At 45.9% G+C, this 23,968-nt stretch overlaps 1 protein-coding gene across 1 annotated transcript in view; it reads left to right on the top strand.

Moving 5' to 3' along the window:
- The window catches only part of LOC124623155 (myrosinase 1-like), a 37,620-nt gene that overhangs the window by 3,169 nt on the left and 10,483 nt on the right, over positions 1–23,968 (top strand). Inside the window, exons 2-3 of the mRNA XM_047148946.1 lie at positions 6,024–6,158; positions 17,791–17,913. Of these exons, the coding sequence (XP_047004902.1) occupies positions 6,024–6,158; positions 17,791–17,913 (258 nt within the window). The remainder of the gene's footprint in view (positions 1–6,023; positions 6,159–17,790; positions 17,914–23,968) is intronic.

Genomic DNA, 23,968 nt, shown 5'->3' with positions numbered 1-23,968 from the left:
GAGCCGCTGCTCGCGTCGCTTACGCTGATGCCGCGGTCTGCGTGCCGTCCCTCTAGCCCCGGCACAGAAGTCTCTTCTTCATGCCCCGACTGCCAACTCACCACGAGAGCCCATACAGCCACTTCTTAAACCCACGCGAACAGCCCACTTTTCCCCTTTCCCGCTACAGGGAGACACCGAAGCCTTCAATTGCGACAAAGGCGCCACCGGCAGAAAACGGAGGGCTACGCGCTTTTCAGAGCTGACATTACTACAGCTCATATACCATGTGAAAATCCGATGGAATGGGTTTGACGAAAGCCTGGAGAACGTTACATGCTATCATGTGTAGTGCGGAGGAGTAGGTGTAATAGTTTGTCGGTGATTTTCGTGGTTAGGGCGTGCTTAATAAACGCTAAATGAAGAGGAATACAAACATATTTTACAACATTGTATGCTGCTTACGGCAGAGGTAAGGATCGGGGACTATGATGGCTCGTATCAGAATGACAACACACCATTTTATAAAGCAGCATCTGTGAGGCAATGGATTGTGGAGAATAACATTCCTGAAACGTACTAGCATGCATGGAGTCTCGACCTGACCCCAGTGCAAAACCTTTGGGACGAGTTAGAGCTTCGACGTTTCTCCAGGCCCCAGTGTCCTGCATCATGACCTACTTTGGTTTCGGCAACTGAGTTACAATGGGCTGCCATCCCTCGACAGATATTCATATACCTCACTGAAAACGTCCCCAGCAAAGTGTAAGGCGTCATAACGGCGAAAGATGGTCATACCCGATTCTAATGTCCGCTAATAGGTGTCTGGATACCTTAGATCAGATACCGAGTGGTTATAATTAAAGTGCAGCTACTCACAGAGGTCCCGTATGGCAGCGAAACTTGGTGGATATTCTAATGCGTCAATGAGGACCTGATTTTCGCTGAAAAAAAATAGTTCCAATTGTGGCCACCAGGTGCTAATCTGGCGCAGCGAATGAAAGAAATACGTACAGAAATGTTTTCGTACGTAATATACACTCCTGGAAATGGAAAAAAGAACACATTGACAACGGTGTGTCAGACCCACCATACTTGCTCCGGACACTGCGAGAGGGCTGTACAAGCAATGATCACACGCACGGCACAGCGGACACACCAGGAACCGCGGTGTTGGCCGTCGAATGGCGCTAGCTGCGCAGCATTTGTGCACCCCCGCCGTCAGTGTCAGCCAGTTTGCCGTGGCATACGGAGCTCCATCGCAGTCTTTAACACTGGTAGCATGCCGCGACAGCGTGGACGTGAACCGTATGTGCAGTTGACGGACCTTGAGCGAGGGCGTATAGTGGGCATGCGGGAGGCCGGGTGGACGTACCGCCGAATTGCTCAACACGTGGGGCGTGAGGTCTCCACGGTACATTGATGTTGTCGCCAGTGGTCGGCGGAAGGTGCACGTGCCCGTCGATCTGGGTCCGGACCGCAGCGACGCACGGATGCACGCCAAGACCGTAGGATCCTACGCAGTGCCGTAGGGGACCGCACCGCCACTTCCCAGCAAATTAGGGACACTGTTGCTCCTGGGGTATCGGCGAGGACCATTCGCAACCGTCTCCATGAAGCTGGGCTACGGTCCCGCACACCGTTAGGCCGTCTTCCGCTCACGCCCCAACATCGTGCAGCCCGCCTCCAGTGGTGTCGCGACAGGCGTGAATGGAGGGACGAATGGAGACGTGTCGTCTTCAGCGATGAGAGTCGCTTCTGCCTTGGTGCCAATGATGGTCGTATGCGTGTTTGGCGCCGTGCAGGTGAGCGCCACAATCAGGACTGCATACGACCGAGGCACACAGGGCCAACACCCGGCATCATGGTGTGGGGAGCGATCTCCTACACTGGCTGTACACCACTGGTGGTCGTCGAGGGGACACTGAACAGTGCACGGTACATCCAAAGCGTCATCGAACCCATCGTTCTACCATTCCTAGACCGGCAAGGGAACTTGCTGTTCCAACAGGACAATGCACGTCCGCATGTATCCCGTGCCACCCAACGTGCTCTAGAAGGTGTAAGTCAACTACCGGGGGCCAGCAAGATCTCCGGATTTGTCCCCCATTGAGCATGTTTGGGACTGGATGAAGCGTCGTCTCACGCGGTCTGCACGTCCAGCACGAACGCTGGTCCAACTGAGGCGCCAGGTGGAAATGGCATGGCAAGCCGTTCCACAGGACTACATCCACCATCTCTACGATCGTCTCCATGGGAGAATAGCAGCCTGCATTGCTGCGAAAGGTGAATATACACTGTACTAGTGCCGACATTGTGCATGCTCTGTTGCCTATGTCTATGTGCCTGTGGTTCTGTCAGTGTGATCATGTGATGTATCTGACCCCAGGAATGTGTCAATAAAGTTTCCCCTTCCTGGGACAATGAATTCACGGTGTTCTTATTTCAATTTCCAGGAGTGTATTAGCAACGATACCTGGGCAGAAAAGGTCAAACAAGTCAGAAAGGCATAATGTTGATGTCGTTATTAAACACTGCTATACACAATTTGTTCAATATGAGCACCGGAGACGTCGGCGAGCTGCTGCATCCATAAACGCCGCAGTCCTGGTGGAATCAGAGCAACGTGTTCCTGTATACTGGCCTTTATATCAAGTAGAGACCGGACGTATCCCTGGGTTGGGTTGGGTTGGGTTGTTTGGGGGAAGAGACCAAACAGTGGGGTCATCGGTCTCATCGGATTAGGGAAGGAAGTCGGCCGTGCCATTACAAAGGAACCATCCCGGCATTTGCCTGGAGTGATTTAGGGAAATCACGGAAAAACTAAATCAGGATGGCCGGAGACGGGATTGAACCGTCGTCCTCCCGAGTGCGAGTGCAGTGCGCTAACCACTGCGCCACTTCGCTCGGTCGTATCCCTGGTAAATGCATTCTTTTAGATATGGAAAAAATTGGAAATGAAGTCCCATGCTTCTCTACAGAGCGTGGGGGAACGATGCGGGTGACCCGCACCGCTTTACTAGGCAAGGTCCTAGGGGAGGTGGTTTGCCGTTGCCTTCCTGCGACCGTAATGGGGATGATTGATGATGATGAAGACAACACAACAACACAAAAACACCCAGTCACGTCGAGGCAGAAAAAATCCCTGACCCCGCCGGGAATCGAACGCGGGATCCCGCGCTCGGGAAGCGAGAACGCTACCGCGAGACCACGAGCAGCGGACTTTTAGATACACTCAGAGGCAAATGTCGCTTGGGTTCAGGTCAGGCGATCTTCCGGGCTACGTATCTGGAAAACCTTTGGAGATAACATGTTCGTGGAAGGTTATATTAAGCAAATCTTTCGCTGGCGAACGACGAGAGATGTTGCCCCATCTTACATGAAAACAGCGGTTCTTACACAGTTGCGCACTTCCAAAGCAGGAATCACATGCTGTTCAAGGGGGTCTCGCAAAGTGTAGTCGTCACGGCACACCTGGCAGACCCTCTGGGTGTATTCTCTTCAAAGAGCATTGTAAAGTGTGTGTGTGAAATCTTATGGGACTTAACTGCTAAGGTCATCAGTGCCTAAGCTTACGCACTACTTAACCTAAATTATCCTAAGGAGAAACAAACACACCCATGCCCGAGGGAGGACTCGAACCTCTGCCGGGACCAGCCGCACAGTCCGTGACTGCAGGGCCCAGACCGCTCGACTAATTCCGCGCGGCTTCAAAGAACAGATCGAGCATAAAGATGCTTGAAAATCCTCATTGCACAGACACGTACAGCGGGTGCAATGGCTCCTCGTTTACAACACGCGGTTCAGCAGTACCGCAAATCTGCCTGGGGCATGGATGTGTGTGATGTCCTTAGGTTGGTTAGGTTTAAGTAGTTCTAAGTTCTAGGGGACTGATGACCATAGATGTTAAGTCCCACAGTGCTCAGAGCCATTTTAGTACCGCAAATCCAGCAGTTTTGTGTATTCACTGCACCCTGTGGTGTGAAATGTGCCTCGTCAGTGCATAGAATATTGCTCGGCCATATGTCGTCAACTTCGATCGGTGCCATAGACTGAAGAGCAAATTCAGAATGTTGCTAGGGATTGCGAGGTTTCAGCTGCTGAATCGTGGCTATCTCGTACGGGTACGAGTGTAAAACAGGTGAAAAACTTCCCTTGGCGTTTACCGTGGGATGGACAATTCTCGCGACACTGCCTGAGCACCACCGCGGACACATGCCGCGTGGTCAGTCACAGCGACAGCAACCCCGCCTGTAACTTCCGCCGGGATAGGACATCAATTGTGGGGTCCTGCCCATTCTACCTCTACATCTACATCTACATGGATACTCTGCAAATCACATTTAAGTGCCTGCCAGAGGGTTCATCGAACCACCTTTCCAATTCTCTATTATTCCAATCTCGTATAGCGCGCGGAAAGAATGAACACCTATATCTTTCCGTACGAGCTCTGATTTCCCTTATTTTATCGTGGTGATCGTTCCTCCCTATGTAGGTCGGTGTCAACAAAATATTTTCGCATTCGGAGGAGAAAGTTGGTGACTGGAATTTCGTACGAAGATTCCGTCGCAACGAAAAACGCCTTTCCTTTAATGATTTCCAGCCCAAATCCTGTATCATTTCTGTGACACTTGCTCTCATATTTCACGATAGTACAAAATGTGCTGCCTTTCTTTGAACTTTCTTGATCGTCATTCCTACTTGGTAAGGATTCCACACCGCGCAGCAGTATTCTAAAAGAGGACGGACAAGCGTAGTGTAGGCAGTCTCCTTAGTAGGTCTGTTACATTTTCTAAGTGTCCTGCCAACAAAACGCAGCCTTTGGTTAGCCTTCCCCACAACATTTTCTGTGTGTTCTTTCCAATTTAAGCTGTTCGTAGTTGTAATACCTAGGTACTTAGTTGAATTTACTGCTTTTAGATTAGACTGATTTATCGTGTAACCGAAGATTAACGGATTCCATCTAGCGCGCATGTGGATGACCTCACACTTTTCGTTAATTATGGTCAACTGCCAGGTTTTGCACCATTCAGATATTTTTTCTAAATCGTTTTTCAGTTAGTTTTGATCTTCAGACGAGTTTATTAGTCAATAAACGACAGCGTCATCTGCAAAAAACCGACGACGCCTGCTCAGATTGTCTACCAAATCTTTTGTATAGATAAGGAACAGCAAAGGGCCCATAACACTACCTTGGGGAACGCCTGAAATCACACGTCGTCGCGTATAGGGTGCCTAAGGGATCCTGCTTTCTCGGAATGCTATAAAACAGTTCAAGAAAATAGCATTTGTTGTTTTATTTAAATAAAACAGGTTGACGATACGTAACTTTGAAATAACAATGGTGTGCCAAGCGTTGAGCGACGTGCAACATAAATCCGACTCCTTTCCATATACAATGTTCACGCAAGTTTGACAGACAGTTTGTGGGTTACTAATAACTGCTGTCGTAGCGTTCTCTGCCAGACCTGTCCGTGTACTGTGCCGATACTGAGCCAATAATGAGCTGTCGAGGCTGGCAGCAGCGGCGCCTGTGTTCTCCTCTTGTAGAAGCCGCTCCTGTCTTGGTACGGTCCTAATCAGCGCACCATTGGCCGACGTCATGTCACCGCCTTCTCTTCTCTTGTGTTCTTCATCTTCATTCCGGCGCTTGTGGTTACACCAGAACATCAGTTTCCTTTCACGTGCCACACCACGCTCTCCCATTGTCGAATTTCATTATTTCATCTCCTTTAAACCATTTAATGACATCGGACCTCATCTTAGACCTCGCAGTTGGCGATACTCGGTGTACAGCGTCAAATTTGCACCTGGTGGCCAATATTAGAACTAATTCCGCATAAGCGCATTAGCATACTTACCAAGTATCGCTGCCATACGATAGTTGCAGCCCAGATTGGACGTCCGTGAGCAACTACCCTTTAATTATAACCACCTGTCAGTATAAATTAGTTGATTGCGGTTTTGACTAAATTCAACGCTTCGTGACTGTTGACCGGAAAACATATAAGACGACTTCTTAAGCTCAAGCACTACTTTTTCAGGCGAACGTGTACCGTTTCTCCCTGAGCTGGCCTCGAATCCTGCCGACTGGGGACACGGACAACATCAACCAGGCCGGCATCGACTACTACAACAACCTCATCAACGAGTTGCTGGCGAATGGAATCCAGCCGATGGTGGGTGCACGCACATTCCTTCTTAGCTTTACGACTGTCATACGGCGTTTGACGGCAAAAAAGCGACAATAAATCGAAATTAATATTTTAAAAAAATTCTAAGATTACGCTGAATTGTAAAACACTTATGGAGGAACCTTGTGTCATGCACTCTGAGCAGGCTTGTGTAGGCTTAAAAGGTTACCTCCAGATCTCTTCCACGTATCCCGGCTTGGAATCTACCATGGGTTACTTGATGTCTGGCAACGACTTCTCGAAAGCACCTGCGACTATGTCTTGCCCATTCTCGCGCGCAGATTACATTCAGATCTTTGAATTATTCAGTGCTTGGCCAGAAATGAATGAAAAGTCGGAACTCTAGATGACTAAGGGTTTAGATAAAAAAAAGTTTTGTCAAGGGTCGAGCTGAGCATGAGGCATTTATATTATCGTAGTTTCCAGGAAGCTGCTGGCGCAGCAGAAATGAAATGAAATGACTGTATGGCATTGTTGGCCGGAAGGTCCCATGCGGGGGAGTTGGCTGCCGTATTGCAAGTATTCTTTAGATGACGCCACATCGGCGACTTGCGAGTCAATTATGATGACAATGATGAAGAACCCACAACACCTAGTTCCCTACCGGGAATCGAACCCGGGCCCCCCGCGTGGTAGGCGGTAATAGAGAGCAGAACGGAAATCCTGAGGTGGTGTGGTCCAGTCCCTATGCGAAAGCTGTATTTTTCATTTTCAGTTTACTTACATTAAAATAGAGATAACGTTAAATATATTGTATTTCATGTAATGAAACCATATGTGCAGCAGAACAATTTTTTTGTGTTAATTGACTCAAGGAGAGGACAAACAAATCCACAATTACTCGCTAACATTTCTTCAGGTGAAGAAGGGTTATCATCGTGCAGTGTTTAAGTGATTTGCACAAATGCACAGCACTAGTGAAACCTACGACATCTGTTTTCATCGTCAGCTAAAGAATTTGACCAAAAAACCTCAAAACTGCACTTACCTCATCGAGAGAGAAGAAGAAATCACATCTTGAGAAGATTCATCAAAATTTTCTCATTACCTTACACAAATATTCTTCTTACAACATATTACCATTATTTTACAGACAGCCTTGCTGCTCTATATCATACCTTAACCTCCCTTACCAAAACAACCTCCCTAGGTTCTCACGCCATTTATTCACATACTTAATACTACGATTGAGCAGGCAACACCTAGCCTCTCACTCCTTTACTGACATTATGCAGGCCACACCCTGCCTCTCTTCCCAAAACAACCTCGTGGTACTCTCTCTAACGCTAGATAGTGAAGAAAGAAAGAAGATAGTAAAAAGTTCTGAATTAAATAAGGGGAAGGTTGACAATACGAAATGAAAGGAAATAGTATTGTCATACGAGTCGAGACCTGGTGTTCGTCACGCACTTAGCTCTGCAAAGAGTGCAAAGCCCTCTGAGGTTTTTTCGTCTCTGACGCTATCCAAGTCAGACGGTTCCACTTCTTTACCTCCACCGTACTCATTGTAGCCTTCCATCAGTTTTGTGGTCTTGCAAATACGGATTGGAAAGTCATTCAGTTCTGTATCATCACATGGTCTCTTACCTATAAAGGGTATTGTTATAAGGTTACCATCAATTCTAACCATTACATCATTTGTCCCGAAATTTACCCATCCTTCATGTTTACTAAGAAAATCGGCACCCACCAGCATGTCTACGCTTAGTCCACTTATTACTTGGAAGTTCTGCTTAATTACTACCCTCTTTACAACTATGGGTAGGAATAGTTTTTGCTTTACCACTTTCTTGGTTTTTCCTGTAGCTACAATTATATTTAAGCCACTTACTGGCATCTTTACTACTTGTTTATTATCTGGGAGTCCATTCACAAAATTCTGTGACACAGCACACACCTCTGATCCTGTATCTATAAAACACTTTACCTTTTCATTTAATACACTTAACTCTATTATTGGCTGTCCTAAGTACTCTTTTTTGATTTCAGGTTTTACTTCATCTAATAAATCCTGCACCATTTCCCTTCTGTCAAAACCTGTCTTCTGGGTGGATATCACATTCACGCTTACAGGGTCTCCCTCATGCTTAATATTATCCCTATTATTAGTGGCAGCTCCTACCAGTCTGTCCACTAGTGCTAAATCGAAACATCTCTCTAGCGTTTCTCTTCCTTTACTCACCTCTGTTTCTGCGACCCTAACCCAGGTGTCCTCAACAATATATATATCCTCCACTTCTTTCTTCTTCTCTTCTTCTTCACGACCCTCAACTACTTCAAATAACCTATTAAGCACATCTTTGACCTCTGCTTCATTTCTGTTTCCACCACTGTCAGACAGATCCTCATCTGTTTCGTTGTGCAGATTTACCTTCACCTTCTGATTCAAAACCTTAGGCTGCGTTCACACTGCCGGCCGGGCCGAGCCGAGCCTGGCCGGGCCGCCGCCCGCTTCGATATCAAACACATGGTTTTGAATTGCGGTGTTCACACCGGCGGCCGGGCCGCGCCGACACGGCGTGAGCCTCCCGGAGCCGAGCCGACGACATTCGGAGTGTTTAATATTGCCGGCGCGAGCCGACCGCAGGCGCGAGCCTGTGGAGCAGCACTACAGCTTCTGCAGTACACGCATCACACGTCTCCCTTCTGCTTTCTTCACAAGTGTGACTGCACACGTCTTATTTTAAGATGTTACCTCACATTTCACAATCAGTGAGGAAAAATTACGTTTATTATGATGATACATGCGAAATTACTTTTATTTCATTTATTTAATCTACCGTATTTGCATGCATTTACAACAATAGCTTGCCAGCGATCGCGGCATTGCCGCCACTGAATAGTTCGCATTTACTTGTAAACGGAGACAGATCTGAGTGTCACTGAGGGACGGAAAGGTGTCCCTACCAGATGATAATGCATTGTAAAGTCATGCTGTGGCAGTTCCTTATCAGTGGAGATGGAACCACTGAGTCAAAGGGCATTATCTCAAAACTCTTCGCCTATCAATCTGTCTATCTTACAAGGTAATGAAAAGAATTCTGTGAGGTCATCAGTGGCTCCACATGATGAACCATCACCACTGCCAAGGGCTGCATCATGAAGAAAAAAGAAGAAAAAAGTTGGAAAATTCTGAAGGAGTATTTCTGCGATTCTTCGTTGAAGGCACAGCAAGACATTACCCAAAATGACGAAGCTAATTACTTCCTAATGATTCTCAGGAGTCCCATAAACTCTCTTCCCCTCAGAGGTTAGTGTTTGTGAAATTTAAAATACAAAAGCATGACTACAATTAACTGGAGGTAGCGAATGCTGTACAAAGTTCTACTGCAAACCAAAAAGTGTGTACTAACGAATCTTACCTTATCGTTATACACAATTTTTCTTCTGCTGTTATACTTCTGCGAAAATTTGTGTTCTGTTTAGAAATTTTGTCTTGAATGTTCTGCAGCACATACTGAAATGTATGATGATTCATTCTGTAATTTGAATAAAATTTTTCAGGATAGTTTTTAAGTTCTTCATATAAAGAGAAAAACTCTCCTAAATGCAGAGTCAAAACAATACCAATAAAAGAGTGAAGACATTGTTCTACACAGCACAGACTAGGTAAAGGCGAGCAGCTGTTGGCTGCAGCTGCGTTTTCTACTGACTTGCTTGTCAGCTGTCGAAGGGTGGGGATTTTTTAAAATTTATTTATTTGGCCTCCGGCAGCTGACATCCATTTAGCCAAAGAGTGGGTATTACCTTGACAGTGCAGCGCAGCCCGCCAAGGAAGAAAAAAAACAAACAATGAAGAACAATGAAACGCACATCTGTGTCGATGTACAGTACTTTCATTAACTCTCCATTATTTTTCCTGTCAAAGTAGACAACGAGACTACAGAATTGCGCTTCAGTTTCTGCAGTAAACGTATCACAAATCTCCAGTTTGTTTTTGTGATTAGTTTTACACCACTGATCACTAGTAATTAGTTTTTTTCTGTCCTGCATTATATGACTACATTAAACCAAGCTGTAACCGCTCGAACTCCGTGGCTTGCGGACGCGGCACTGACGCCACTGAATATCTCGCATTCCTTGTGACCAGAGACAGATATCGGTGTCATTATCATTTCAAAAACTTTTTGGTACTTTTAGCTACATTTCATTCGCAACAATGTATGGTGTAAAACGCATCTAACAGTAAGCTACCCGCTACATAACTTTTTCACTACAAGATTTGTAAATCAAGTGCACAACGTTGACAAATAGCATCATTTCACAATGACTGTTAAGAAATATGAAAAGATAAATGATTCAATACGAAGCTAAGATGTTACACTAGCACGTGTACAAAAATCAGATTTTTTAGCCGCATACTTTCTTCAAAATCGATTGGGAAGCGTTACGAAACTAAGAAATCACGCGAAACGAAAAGTAGACTTTTTCCTTTTTCACGACGTAAGTAACGCTTTTAAGGAAAAAATGAGTTCATAAAACGATGTGGCGCAGTCTTATATGCCGCTTAGAATTTTTAGAACATGAAAATCGGAGAAGTGGATTTTCCCCCATTTCGCCGACCCGGCTCGGCGCGGCGCGCAGTGTGAATGCACTACTCGTCGGCCTGAGCAGGATAGGCACGAGCCGAGCCAGTACGCGTCAGCCCGGCCCGGCCCGGCCGGCAGTGTGAACGCAGCCTTATTATCAGTACTTACTTCTTCGACAAGCGTGTTCTTTTTCTTGTTGTTAATATTACTGTGCCCCATTAACTCTAATTAATGCTGCAGTCTCTTGTTGCTCCCCGTTATTCTTCCCTTCTTTCGTAGCAACTATATTAATGCTAGGTGGTTTTACTGGTGCCTTTCTTATGGATGGTTTTGCCAGCGGGTTTAACTGGGAATGCCGTTGTCTACAAACGCTAGCATAATCGTAGACAGCTACAAGTTTCCCGACCGCCGTGCGTCACCGCTAACTGACGCCCTTCGCCAGCTGGTTGCGTCACCTCGTGACATCTGTCGGCCGTCTCCGTACTGGCCCCGGCCACTGACCTGATTGTCGTATGTCCTGCCTCTCCCTCGTGACCTACCTCGATGTCCGCCTCCTCTCTGCACACTCATTCTGCTTATCTTTACATCAGTGCGATTGTCATTCTGCCTAACAGGAGGGCGACACTCTCTTCTCGCACTTTCCTCCTCTTTGAGTACTGATTCAGCGTGTTTTATAGATATTGTACAAATTTATCTACATTGCCTCTAGGTGCAGATATTATTTTATTCTTCCAATTCCAAGGTAACTTACTTTCTAGCCCCAAAATGATTTGCTCTGTTTCTACTTTATTATTAAGATAGGATAGAGTAGTTACCCACCTTTGTACAAATCTTTTTATTCCTTCTTTCTTGGGGTCGTATTTTTCCCCAGACCAGAAACGGTTAAGTACATCCATTCGCTTTCGCTTACCCCAGTACTCCTCAAAGAAAGCGTGTTTAAATTCCTGTAATTTAGTATATTTTTCTGAGCCCAAGTTCCTCAGATTCTTGCCTCCTCCATTAAGTTAGAAGTAATAAATCCGATCTTCTGCTTATCACTTCACACTTTAGGCAAGATATCCTCAAAGTCATTCCAAAACTCACGTGGATGTACACTTTTATTGGGATCAAACTTGAGAAACTGTCGATGGGTGACATAAGCAATGTCAGTAGATTCTACTATTCCACTAGACATAATGCTACCACTAATGTTACTAACACACTGTTCTACTTTTGTTAGCCGACAGTCATGCTCACACAATTGCTCATTCATACTTTCACTGAATTGATTAATATGAGTTTCCAAGCCAGTGACTTTATTTATTACCTGAGCCCCAAGTTTGTCACACTTATCTTTATTTTCCTTCAATTTACATTCTAAGGCAGCGTGATTTATTTCCCTATAATTTTCTACCCCTTTGATATACTCACGAGCCTAGACTATTTCTGTATGTATATACACTTTAAATTGCTGTTGGTCATCAGTAATTTGTTCGACTTGTGTAGTTAATTCACTTTTTACTTGAACCATAGTTTGCGTACATTCCTGTTTAACCTGATTTATTTCAATCTTTACATTATTACTAAGCACTGCCATGTTGTGCTTCCAACAATCTCTTAGATCTGAAATTTCTGAATCCAGCTTAGATTCTATTTCCTCACCCATATTACTCATTTTTACCTCTAACCCACTCATTTTTGAATCTATCTCAGAACCCATTTTTGTCATATCAGAACCCTATTTGGTCATATTAGCTTCCATCTCCTCAATGAGATACCCATTTTCTTCATTTTAACTTCCATTTTCGTCATATTAGCATCTAAGCCATTCAATTTTACCAATAGACTCATTAACATACCTGCCACATTATCTTTTGCCCTATCATTTACTGATACAATGTCTCAATTAATATTAGCTGCTGCCACAGGTAGATCTGAAACACTGGGATCTGATACATTCTGTTCCACCTCCGATCCATAATTAACACTTAATGACCCTGTCAAACTCTACTGAAATTGGGTTGGGACACATCCAAACTAAGGTTCATGGGATCATAAATATCTCCCCCTTGTTCTTTCCCTCTATCTACCCTCACTTCGTCCTCTACATTTGTTTGCTTACACTCAGCCATTTTATACATTTTTTCACACACACCCACAAAGTTTTAAAAAACACACTACTTAACTTTGCGCTCCTGATGTCTCCAACACGGCTAGCTGAGGCTGCGGGTCCGATCACCATGCACTGGGCCGCCGTACCAGTTTACGGGCCACCACTCCGGTCAGTGCTGCCAACTGCTTCCGCTGCCGCCGTCGCGTCGTCTCGTAGCTCGAAGTCTGCCAAATGTCGCCGGTATCAGCTACTTCAGTTGGCGCGATATAACCGCAAAATTCATCCGCCAAGCACATCAAACACACTCACAGTTCATGGGCTATCACTGTCTTTGTGTCCATGTGGCGATAGTTCACTCATAATATATGTCCTTTCCCCAGTTCCTATTTATTCGCGAGCACTTTTTTATCGTCCGGTTACACACACACACTACTGCTTTTAATGAAATGTTTCATTATCTTTCCCGGCCGATGTACCAATTGCGACGGATTTTACTTGCGTGCGTGCGATGCTCCAATTGCGACGGATTATACGTTGCTGCTGCAACGCAATTTCTTTTATAATTTTTGTTCACCTATCTCTATACAGCGGTAAATCTTCGCATGTAAACTCCTGACTGCAGCTACTTACGAGATCACAGAAAAGCAGTGTCGAGGAAACTGTAACCTCATAGCTACACGCCAGAGGTCGCTATAAGTAAAATTTCCTGGAAATTTTGTATGTACTTTAAAGAAATGATTCGGAAAGGGGATGTCACACGTACTTTAACCATGAAGTTCAAATTTAAACCTTCAACAGATCTTTATTGCCGTTAAGCAAGATCATCAGCCCACGTTCACGAAAATTACTTAACTTTCTGCTCACAGTTATCACCATACCTAAACTGCCATAAGTTTTACCTTCCCAAATTCCGAAACCAATTACTTGTAACACAGTCAATGATCGCCCAATTACTTATGCACACGATATTCACTGGTTGTCTTTAGTTAAAGTTTATGCTCGCCATAAAATACTCAGTAAGAATATACTCAGTACCGCCACGCTATATAATTCAAAGTTCACTCGCGATTTTCGTCGGAACGAATTATCACAACACTCTAAAGTTTTCATAAACAGTTTGTGGTCACTACCAGATACCATTAACACTGGACCATATCGCGGAGGTCATCCCAAGACTTCATCTTACACATAATGCGAAAAGTCACATCGAGCATAACCGCTTCCAATCAAAGCTAGCTCGCGACTCTCCTCTCACTCTCCCACACTCAGAACTATATCTCCTCGCTAGGCGGCCAACCGTCTCGCTTCTCATTGGCTGTCAGCACTTGCGACTAAATGGAACTCACTTCTAGGGCGCGGCTCGCGCCAAAATCTAGCAAGTACCAACCACTTCTCTAGGCTCATTGACGTCATCAAATTAAGTAACACAAAACTCTCTAATTAAATAAACAAAACGAAATGAACTATAAGCTTTACTCTACATCTGGAAATTTATAATGTAGTCGCGAATGTTCTGGCTGTCTTACACATAAGCATACATACTTGGACATCCGACATTCACTAGTAGGGGAACCACTAGTGGATCCGTTCCCACGTTACAGAGTTGGAACACTTGCCAGTTCCTGTGGAGAATAACATGAATGATTTTTAATAATGCCGAACGTCCCACATACTCTCACGCACGCATTCTCATTCACATGCACCCTAACACACAATACACATATTTACTTAGAATTCTTGAAATTATTATTATAGAAAAGTCACAGAGGTTTTCTGAAACAAAAAACTTTCCAAATTTATATATGAACACTGAAAGTGTTATCAGATCATCGAACATAGTCACTTAAGGTGAACTATTACATCACTGTATTTATTTAAATTCTTGACTGTCGGAAAATTACTTTCTTTTTGGAATTTTACTAACTTCCAAACTTCAGCTATTTTTGATCTCAGACTTTGACATATTGTCTGTTTTCACAACAGAAGGATGTACATCAAATATGACGTTCCTCAGGTTATTCCTTTATAAGTTATTAATATTTTTAGTTTCGTATAATGTAAGTGGCCTGCCAGCGCCACTCCACTGCTTTCACACGTGCAGCTGCAACAGATGGTCGTGACGTCAGTCTGCAGGACACAACTCGTCAGTTACTGACCGTATAATACTCTACCGGCTTACATTGCAGCCCACATACATTCTGAAGTAAAGCTTTTAATAGACAAATGGGCGATCGCGCACTAGTTGTGACGCCACACAACGAGTGACTGCTTAAGTTGTTCGTTAATAGTAGTATGAATGCAGAAAGGCAGGAACTAACACCATAAGACTGCCAAAATATGCATTGACAGCAACAATCAGTATTCGTGACTGTAAGACTGCGTGCTCGGTTCCTGAAGGGAGTGAATTAAATTTATGTCTGAACAACATCGGCAGGTGCCGATCTCACCAAGGGCACGGAGCGTGGATAACAAATCCTGAGGGAGCAGCGACTGCAGAATATAATTTCAGCCCTCCCTTTGTACTTGGTGCATAAGTACGGACATCCTTCTAGTGGCAGCAAGACTCATCAACTGTCTCTCCCATCCTAACTTAAAATCTTAACTCTCCGACCGAGCGAGGCGGCGCAGTGGTAAGCACACTGGACTCGCATTCGGGAGGAGGACGGTTCAATCCTGCGTCCGACCATCCCGATTGAGGTGTCCCGTGCTCTCCCTAAATCACTTCAGGCAACTGGCGGTATGGTTCCTTTGAAAGGTCACGGCCGACTTCCTTCCCCATCCTTCCCTAATCCGCTGAGACCAAACCTCGCAGTTTGGTCTCTTCCCCCAAATCAAACCAACCGTCTTAACTCTCCAAAAATCTAAAGTGAAGTCATTAGTCCAAACCGGCCTAGACCAAAGTCTTTACAACATCCTATAGCCAAGTGTTCTCCTCCTGGCCGTTCTGGAACTCGGCTGTTTTTTGTCAGAGCATGAACGCGCTGACCAATGTTGGCTAGGACTCCGAGTGCCAACCAGTAAAAGTCATGTGATGAAGTTAAGTAATCTCCTTCTCTCGTATATCTTCTGTGTGTTGAAGCAAAAGGACTCTTGGGTGTGGAGAAAGGCAGGAGATCTCTCCCACTATTTGGGGCAATTATCAAAGTGGCCTATCCGGAGTTCTACATCTATATCTACACAGATACTCCGCAAGTCACAGTACGGTGCGTGGCAGAGGTTACGCTGTACCACTACTTGTCATTTCCTTACCCGTTTCCGTAGCAAATAGAGCGAGCGAAAAACGACTGTCTATACGCCTCCGTATGAGCCCCAATTTCTCGTATCTTACCTTCGCGGCCCTTACGTGCAATGTATGTTGGCGGCAGTAGAATCGTTCGGCAGTCAGCTTCAAACTCCGGATCTCTAAATTTTCTCAATAGTATTCACCGAAAACAACGTCGTCTTCCCTGCAGGAATTTCCATTTGAGTTCCCGAAGCATCTCCGCAACACGTGTTGTTCGAACCTACCGGTAACAAACCTAGCAGGCCGCTTCTGAATTGCTTCGATGTCTTTCTTCTGTCCGACGTGGTACGAATCTCAAACACTCGAGCAGTACTTAAGAACAGGTCGCAGAAGCGTGCTACATACATTCTCCTTTACAGCTGAACCACCTTTTCCCAAAATTCTCCAGCCGGCCGCGGTGGCCGTGCGGTTCTAGGCGCTGCAGTCCGGAACCGCGGGACTGCTACGGTCGCAGGTTCGAATCCTGCCTCGGGCATGGATGTGTGTGGTGTCCTTAGGTTAGTTAGGTTTAAGTAGTTCTAAGTTCTAGGGGACTGATGACCTAAGATGTTAAGTCCCAGAGCCATTTTGAACCTAAAATTCTCCCAATAAACCGAAGTCGACCATTTGCCTTCCCTAACACTGTCCTGTCATGCTCGTTCCGTCTCATACCGCTTTGCAACGTTACGCCAAGATATTCAAACGACGTGACTGTGTCAAGCAGAACACTAGTAGTACTGTATTTTTATACTCATCCGCATTAATTTACATTTTTCCACATCTATGGCTAGCTGCTATTTATCAAGCGAACTACAAATTTTATCCAAGTCGTCTTGTATCTTCCTGCGGTCACTCAACTTCGACACCTTACCGCACATCACGGCAGCGTCAGCAAAGAACCACAGACTGCTGCCCACCCTGTCCGCCAAGTCATTTACGTGTATAGAGGACAACACCAGTGGTCCTATCACACTTCCATGGGACACTCCTGACGATATCCTTGTCTCTGATAAACACTACCGCCGAGGACAACATACTGGGTTCTGCACGTAGACACAGCGAGAAAATGCGGGCTCTCCATAAAATGACAGTATGACCCAGTCAGAAGGCTGGATCTTGAACGTTAAAACCGAACGTTATTACGAAGCGAGGTAACGAAAATTCACACGGCATGAGGGAGCCACACCTGCTGTAGATCTTTTTGTCTTGCTAAACTGCTTCCTCGAAGAATTCCTCGTTTCTTTCGACATAAGAAACGGGCGTACCATGCCCCTCTTGGAGAGTGAAATGGGGAATGAGGATGACCGCGAATGGTGGTCTGATTACCTGCAACAGTGCCTTTACGTAAAGCTCAAACATTTTTATGGTTGCAAATTTGTCTGAAAAGGTGTCATTTCCCGCATCCTGCTTGTGAGCTTTCAACGCTTCGAAACCTTCACCAATTACAAATGAAAGGCAGAAAAACAAACAGTGAAATTAGCCACTGGCGGTGCCAGTCTAGATCTGCGATTGCGGATTAGTGTAACTGAACGATAGAATTTGCATGTCATCTTCTGGAATATGTTAGTGGACAGTTCCAGGAAAACCTACCCACGTTACAAGTTGTAATCAGAAGCTAATGCACTAATCGTTTGAACATGAAACTGAAAATTCTGCTTTAGTGCAGCAGTAGAGCAGCAGATTGTGCCCGTCTGAAGGCACAGGAAGTGAGCGTGATTTGATGACTTTTTGCAGGTGACGCTGTACCACTGGGATCTTCCCCAGGAACTGCAGAAACTGGGAGGCTGGCCTAACGCCGTCATCGCCGACTACTTCGTCGAGTTCGCTCGCATTGCCTTCGAGAACTTCGGAGACAGGGTGAGTTCAGCATCAGTGTCCCCTGAAAACATCTGAGGTCGAAACTGGCACATTGGTGCACCGGTGGCTGTCTCCTCACCACGACTCGTTCACATGACGGCCCGATGGCAGCAGTTACTCACCCAAAGGCCTGTAGAACCACCGACCACTAACAGTTCACACATGAACAGTGCATTATCTTGTCACTTTGTTCTACCTGTGTGTTTGTGTACTCCATCGAGTATTCTGAGGACGGCATCTACATTATAGTTGTGCAGTTTGCTTTCTGCGAAGTATTACATTTATCATACGGTCTCTTGTTTAATTTATTTACTTATGAGTGTGAGAACTTTAATAGTGGCAACTACACTCATGCTCATAAATTAAGGATAATGCTGATACACGGTCAAACAATGCTGTGGTGGGCGGTGTGCGGGCTTAAATCACCTCGCGGTATGACCATGCGGTGCTTCTGACCCGCGGTCGTCGCACGATACCGCTGGCAGCAGTCCACATATGCAGAGGTGTGTTGGTGCATGTCAGAGTACGGTGCAGCGAGTAAGTGTGCAGCCGTTTTCAGACGTGCTAATGCTGACTGTTTGTTGAAAATAGCTCAAAGAACACACACTGATGACGTTATGAGGGATAGAATACTAGGGCGACTAGAGGATGGTCAAATAGCAGGTCGTAGCACGGGAACTCCATGTGCCACAACGTGTGATCTCAAGATTATGGCAACGATTCCAGCAGACAGGAAACGTGTCCAGGCCTTACATTAGGAGACGTCCACAGTGTACAACACCAAACGTAGACCCATACCTCACCATCAGTGCCCGCAGACGGCCACGGAGTACTGCAGATAGCCTTGCTCGGAACCTTACCGCAACCACTGGAACAGTTGTCTCCAGACACACAGTCTACAGACGAGTGAAGAGGCATGGTTTGTTCGCCCGGAGACCTGCAAGGTACATTGGACTGATCCCTGGATACAGGACAGCCCATAAAGCCTGGTGTCAAGAACACAGTACATGGTCATTGGAACAGTGGTCCAGGGTTATGTTCACGGACGAGTACAGGTATGTCTGAACAGTGATTCTCGCCGAGTTTTCATCTGGCGTGAACCAGGAACCAGATGCCAACCCCTTAATGTCCTTGAAAGAGACCTGTATGTAGGTCGTGGGTTGATGGTGTGGGGTGGGATTATGATTGGTGAACGTGCACCCCTGCATAACTTTGACAGAAGAACTGTAACCAGTGTATCGGGACGTCATTTTGCACCAGTATGTCCGCCTTTTGAGGGGTGCAGTGGGTCCCACATTCCTCCTGATGGGTGATGACGCACGGCTCCACCGAGCTGCGATCGTGGAGGAGTACGTTGAAACAGAAGATAGCAGGCGAATGGAGTGGCCTGCCTGTTCTCCACACCTAAATCCCATCGAGCACGTCTGGGATGCTGTCGGTCGACGTATCGCTGCACGTCTTCACACCCCTAGGACACTTCAGGAGCTCCGACAGGCACTGGTGAAAGAATGGAAGCTATACCCCAGCAGCTGCTCGACCACCTGATCCAGAGGATGCCAACCTGTTGTGCGGCCTGTATACGTGTGGATGATGATCATATCCCATATTGATGTCGGGGTACATGCGCAGGAAACAGTGGCGTTTTGTAGCACATGTGTTTCCGGACGGTTTTCTCAACTTACAGATCTGTGTCGTGGGTGTTCCCTGTGTGCATATGTTATTAGTTGTGTAGTGCCACGTTGTGTGGCACCACATTCTGCAATTAACCTAAATTTATGAGCATGAGTGTATTTATTTACAGATCGTACAAAATAGATACGTGTTTCAAAGGTGTACTGACCTTCAAAGTAGTCACCAGCATTGTGTATAACACATTGCCAGGAATGTGGAAGTCGTAGAATATTTTTAGCAGTGCCAGTTGTGTTGACAGTTCGAGCGGCGCGGTCTACTGCCCGACAAATCTGTAGCAGTTCTGAAGCGAATGCCGTGAAGTGTTTCCTTCAGTTTAGAAATCGAATTGAACTTAAGGGGGGAGTGCAGTGGTGGTACAGCAGTTAGCAGTGGTGGTATAGCGCTTAGCAGCCCCATCAGTCAAACAAATCAGTAACAGCTTGCACTGTACGTGCTTGAGCATTGACCTGCAAAATGATAGTCAGATCCTGCACAAAGTGTCATCACTTCTGTCTCTGTGCTGTTCATTTTTGGAACATAACCTATGACCAGCTTAGAGACAGAAGTGATGACACTTTCTGCAGGACCTGACCATCATTTTGCAGGACAATGCTCAAGCACGTACAGTGCAAGCTGTTACTGATTTGCTTGACTGATGGAGCAGTTAAGTGCTATACCACCTACTGCACTCCCTTGACTTAAGCCCTCGTAAGTTCAGCTCGATTTCTAAACTGAAGGAAACAGTTCACGGCATTCGCTTCTGAACTGCTGAACTGCTAAAACATCCGCTCGGACTGTCAACACAACTGGCACTGATAAGAGTATCCTACAACTTCCACATCGCTGGTAACGTGTTATACACAATACTGTTGACTACTTTGAAGGTCAGTAAAACTTTGATACACGTCTCTATTTTGTACGAGCTGTAAATAAATAGTTACCGTTATTAAAGTTCCAACCCTCGTATGTGTTTTAAACCCTCCAGGCCGGCCGAAGTGGCCGTGCGGTTAAAGGCGCTGCAGTCTGGAACCACAAGACCGCTACGGTCGCAGGTTCGAATCCTGCCTCGGGCATGGATGTTTGTGATGTCCTTAGGTTAGTTAGGTTTAACTAGTTCTAAGTTCTAGGGGACTAATGACCTCAGCAGTTTAGTCCCATAGTGCTCAGAGCCATTTGAACCATTTTTGAAACCCTCCAAACTTAAAATCGAAGAACATTTAAAGTTACAAATCTAATTTTCGTATTCTAAGACATATGGGGTGCAGCAGCGAATCTTCTTGATTTGCAAGGGGCGCTGTGAAGCGAGGTGGTGTGGGCCGAGTGTGAGGTCTGATACAACACACTACTCGATAGGGTGACGACCGGACTAAAGCGTCCCTGTTTCCGTGTCCAACGGCTTCCTCTGCCACAGCCTATGTTCAGAGTCCTGGGCTTCTACAAAGTGATCAGATACGGGGCAATTTACTTGTGACGAGTCACGTAGTACTCATCGGTGTTGCCCAACTTACTGTTGCAGTTCATCGCGCGTGGCTGGAAATGGTTGTAATTAGCAGGACATCACGATCATTTGAGGCATCAAGACAGCTTCGATATCAACGTATGGGCGGGAATTGTCGGCGACAAACTCATAGGGCGATGAATTACCAGCGCTATTAGAGGACGCTATCATTGCAGACAGCCAAGGACTGTGGTTTATGGATCACTTACTTTCTACGGTTCGTGAGACAGTACCTCAGCGTAACGTGTGCTGGGCGACGGATTGGTCGAGGAGGTCAGGATAGCATGCCGCCCCGCCCCACCTTTAACGGGCGCTGAATCTTTCGGTTTCCGTTGATTTAAGCTGTAAACTATGGTCAATGTGCAGGCGTTACATGAGCGTGAGACCAGTGGGCGTAACACAATCCGAATGAGGCCTGGTGCATTGGAAAGAATGCGTAATTCGCCGCGAGGAATGGCTGAAGGATGCGTCCAGGATGGGTAGTAACCACATGCACCTTTGCCTGTAATGTCTGCCTCTATCTGACATACGGATATGAACGAGAGAACAGATTGCTCCGTATCTCATTCTCATCAGATGTTGGTTTCCGGACATACGAGGGTAATCCCGAAAGTAAGATCTCGTATTTTTTTTTATAAGTACAGAACTCTGTTTGTGTGGCAGTTGGTCACACTGTTATGAAGAGTACTTCACTCGCTGCGTGTAAACATGCGCACACTGCGCTGAGGCCCTCAGTCTTGGCTTGGCAGCCGTTGAGAATGGAGCTCTCGTTGGACCGCCAAGTGCGAATGGCGCGCAGTTATTCGGTTTTTGAACGCAAAGGGCACTGCGCCGATTGAAATCCATCGCCAATTGACTGAAGTGTGTGTTGAGTCGTGCATGGAAAAAATGTTTGTAAGTGGTGTAGAGAGTTTGCAGCTGGTCGGACCGAAATTAACGACGGACAAAAGAGGGGGAGACCGTCAATTTCTGAGGAGACGGTGTTGAAGGCTGAGCAAAGCATGCGTGAAGATCGGCGGATCACCCTGGATGATCTCTGCACGTTTGTAACTGAGGTTTCCCGAACCACCGCTTACAGAATTTTAACGGAAACATTGAACTACCGGAAGGTGTGCGCAAGATGGGTGCCACGCATGCTGACTGAGGACCACATGCGGCAACGAGTTGATGCTTCCCGCGCATTTCCTCACCGCCTTGCAGCCGAACAGGACAGCTTTCCGGACTCAATTGTCACGGATGGCGAAACCTGGGCATACCACTTTACACCTGAGACCAAGCAACAATCACGCCAGTGGAGGCATCATTCTTCTCCAAAGCCGAGGAAATTCAAACACAGTCTGCCGGTAAAGTCATGACAACCGTTTTTTGAGATCGGAAGGGGGTATTGTTGGTCGACTTTACGCCCGCTGCGACCACAATTAACGCTGACAGGTACTGTGAGACTCTGAAAAAACTCAAACGGGCAATTCAGAACCAGAGAAGTGGAATGTTGAGCAAGGGCGTACACATCCTCCATGGCAACACTCGCACACACATCGCTCGGCAAACCGTTGCTCTCCTGCAACAGTTTCAGTGGAACATAATCACCCACCCACCCTATAGTCCTGACCTGGCGCCCACCTGTTTCCTAGGTTTAAAAGAACATTTGGCCGGAAAGCGATTCAGCTCCGACGACGATGTGAAACAAGAGGTTCATAACTTTCTGAACAGCATGTCGGCGAGCTGGAATGACATGGGCATACAAAAACTGCCACAGCGTTTACAAAAATGCATCGACAGAAATGGTGATTATGTCGAAAAATAGCTAAATGTTCAAGCTGTAAACAGATGTGAACCATTGCAGAAATAAACAGGTCTATGTACTTATAAAAAAATAGGTGACCTCACTTTTGGGACCACCCTCGTACATTGAGGTGACAGAGATTATGGGATTTCTGTATACACATGCACAGATGGCGGTAGTGTCGCGTGCACAAGGTATAAAAGAGCAGCCCATTGGCGAAGCTGTCATTTGTATTCAGGTCATTCATGTGAAAAGGTTTCCCACGTGATTATGCCCGCGCCACGGTAATTACCAGGCTTTGAAGGCGCAATGCTATTGGGAGCTAGACACATGGCACATTCCATTTCTGAAATCGCCAGGGAATTCAGTACTGCGACATCCACAGGAGTGTGCTGAGAATATCAAACTTCAGACATTACCTCTCACCACGCGGACAACACAGTGGGCGACGGCTTTCACTTAACGAGCGACAGCAGCGGTGTTTGCTTAGAGTTATCAGTGCCGTGCCAATAGATAAGCAACACTGCGTGACATAACTGCACAAATCAATGTGGGACGAACGTATACGAGGTGCGGCTAGAAAAAAACCGGACTGATGCTGGAAAAAACATTTATTTACAATTATTTACAATTTCATGTTATCTCCTTCAATGCACTCTCCTCCTCGGTCTCTACACCGCTCCATACGAATTTTCCACTGTTCATAGCAATGCTGCAGATCATTTTCGGCAAGCCCATACATTACTTCCGTCGCTTTTTCTTTTACTGCTTCAACAGTCTCAAATCTAGTTCCTTTCAAAGCTGACTTGACTTTAGGGAAAAGAAAAAAGTCACAGGGGGCCAAATCAGGTGAGTAGGGTGGATGATCTAAGATGGGAATGTTGTGTTTTGCCAAAAACGTCTTCACTGACAACGCACTGTGAGCTGGGGCATTGTCTTGGTGAAGGATCCATGACTTTTTTCTCCACAAATCGTTCAGTTTTCTCCGTACTCGCTCACGTAGGGTAGCCAGGACGCTAATGTAGTAACGCTGATTCACTGTTTGTCACTCTGGTACCCAATCAATGTGCACAATCCCTTTGATGTCAAAAAAAAAAACAATC

This window comes from Schistocerca americana, chromosome 7 (genome assembly GCF_021461395.2).
Source record: "Schistocerca americana isolate TAMUIC-IGC-003095 chromosome 7, iqSchAmer2.1, whole genome shotgun sequence".
Taxonomy (NCBI): Eukaryota; Metazoa; Arthropoda; class Insecta; order Orthoptera; family Acrididae; genus Schistocerca; species Schistocerca americana.
Note: the sequence above shows the minus strand (reverse complement) of the source record. Positions and strands in the feature narration are given on the sequence as shown.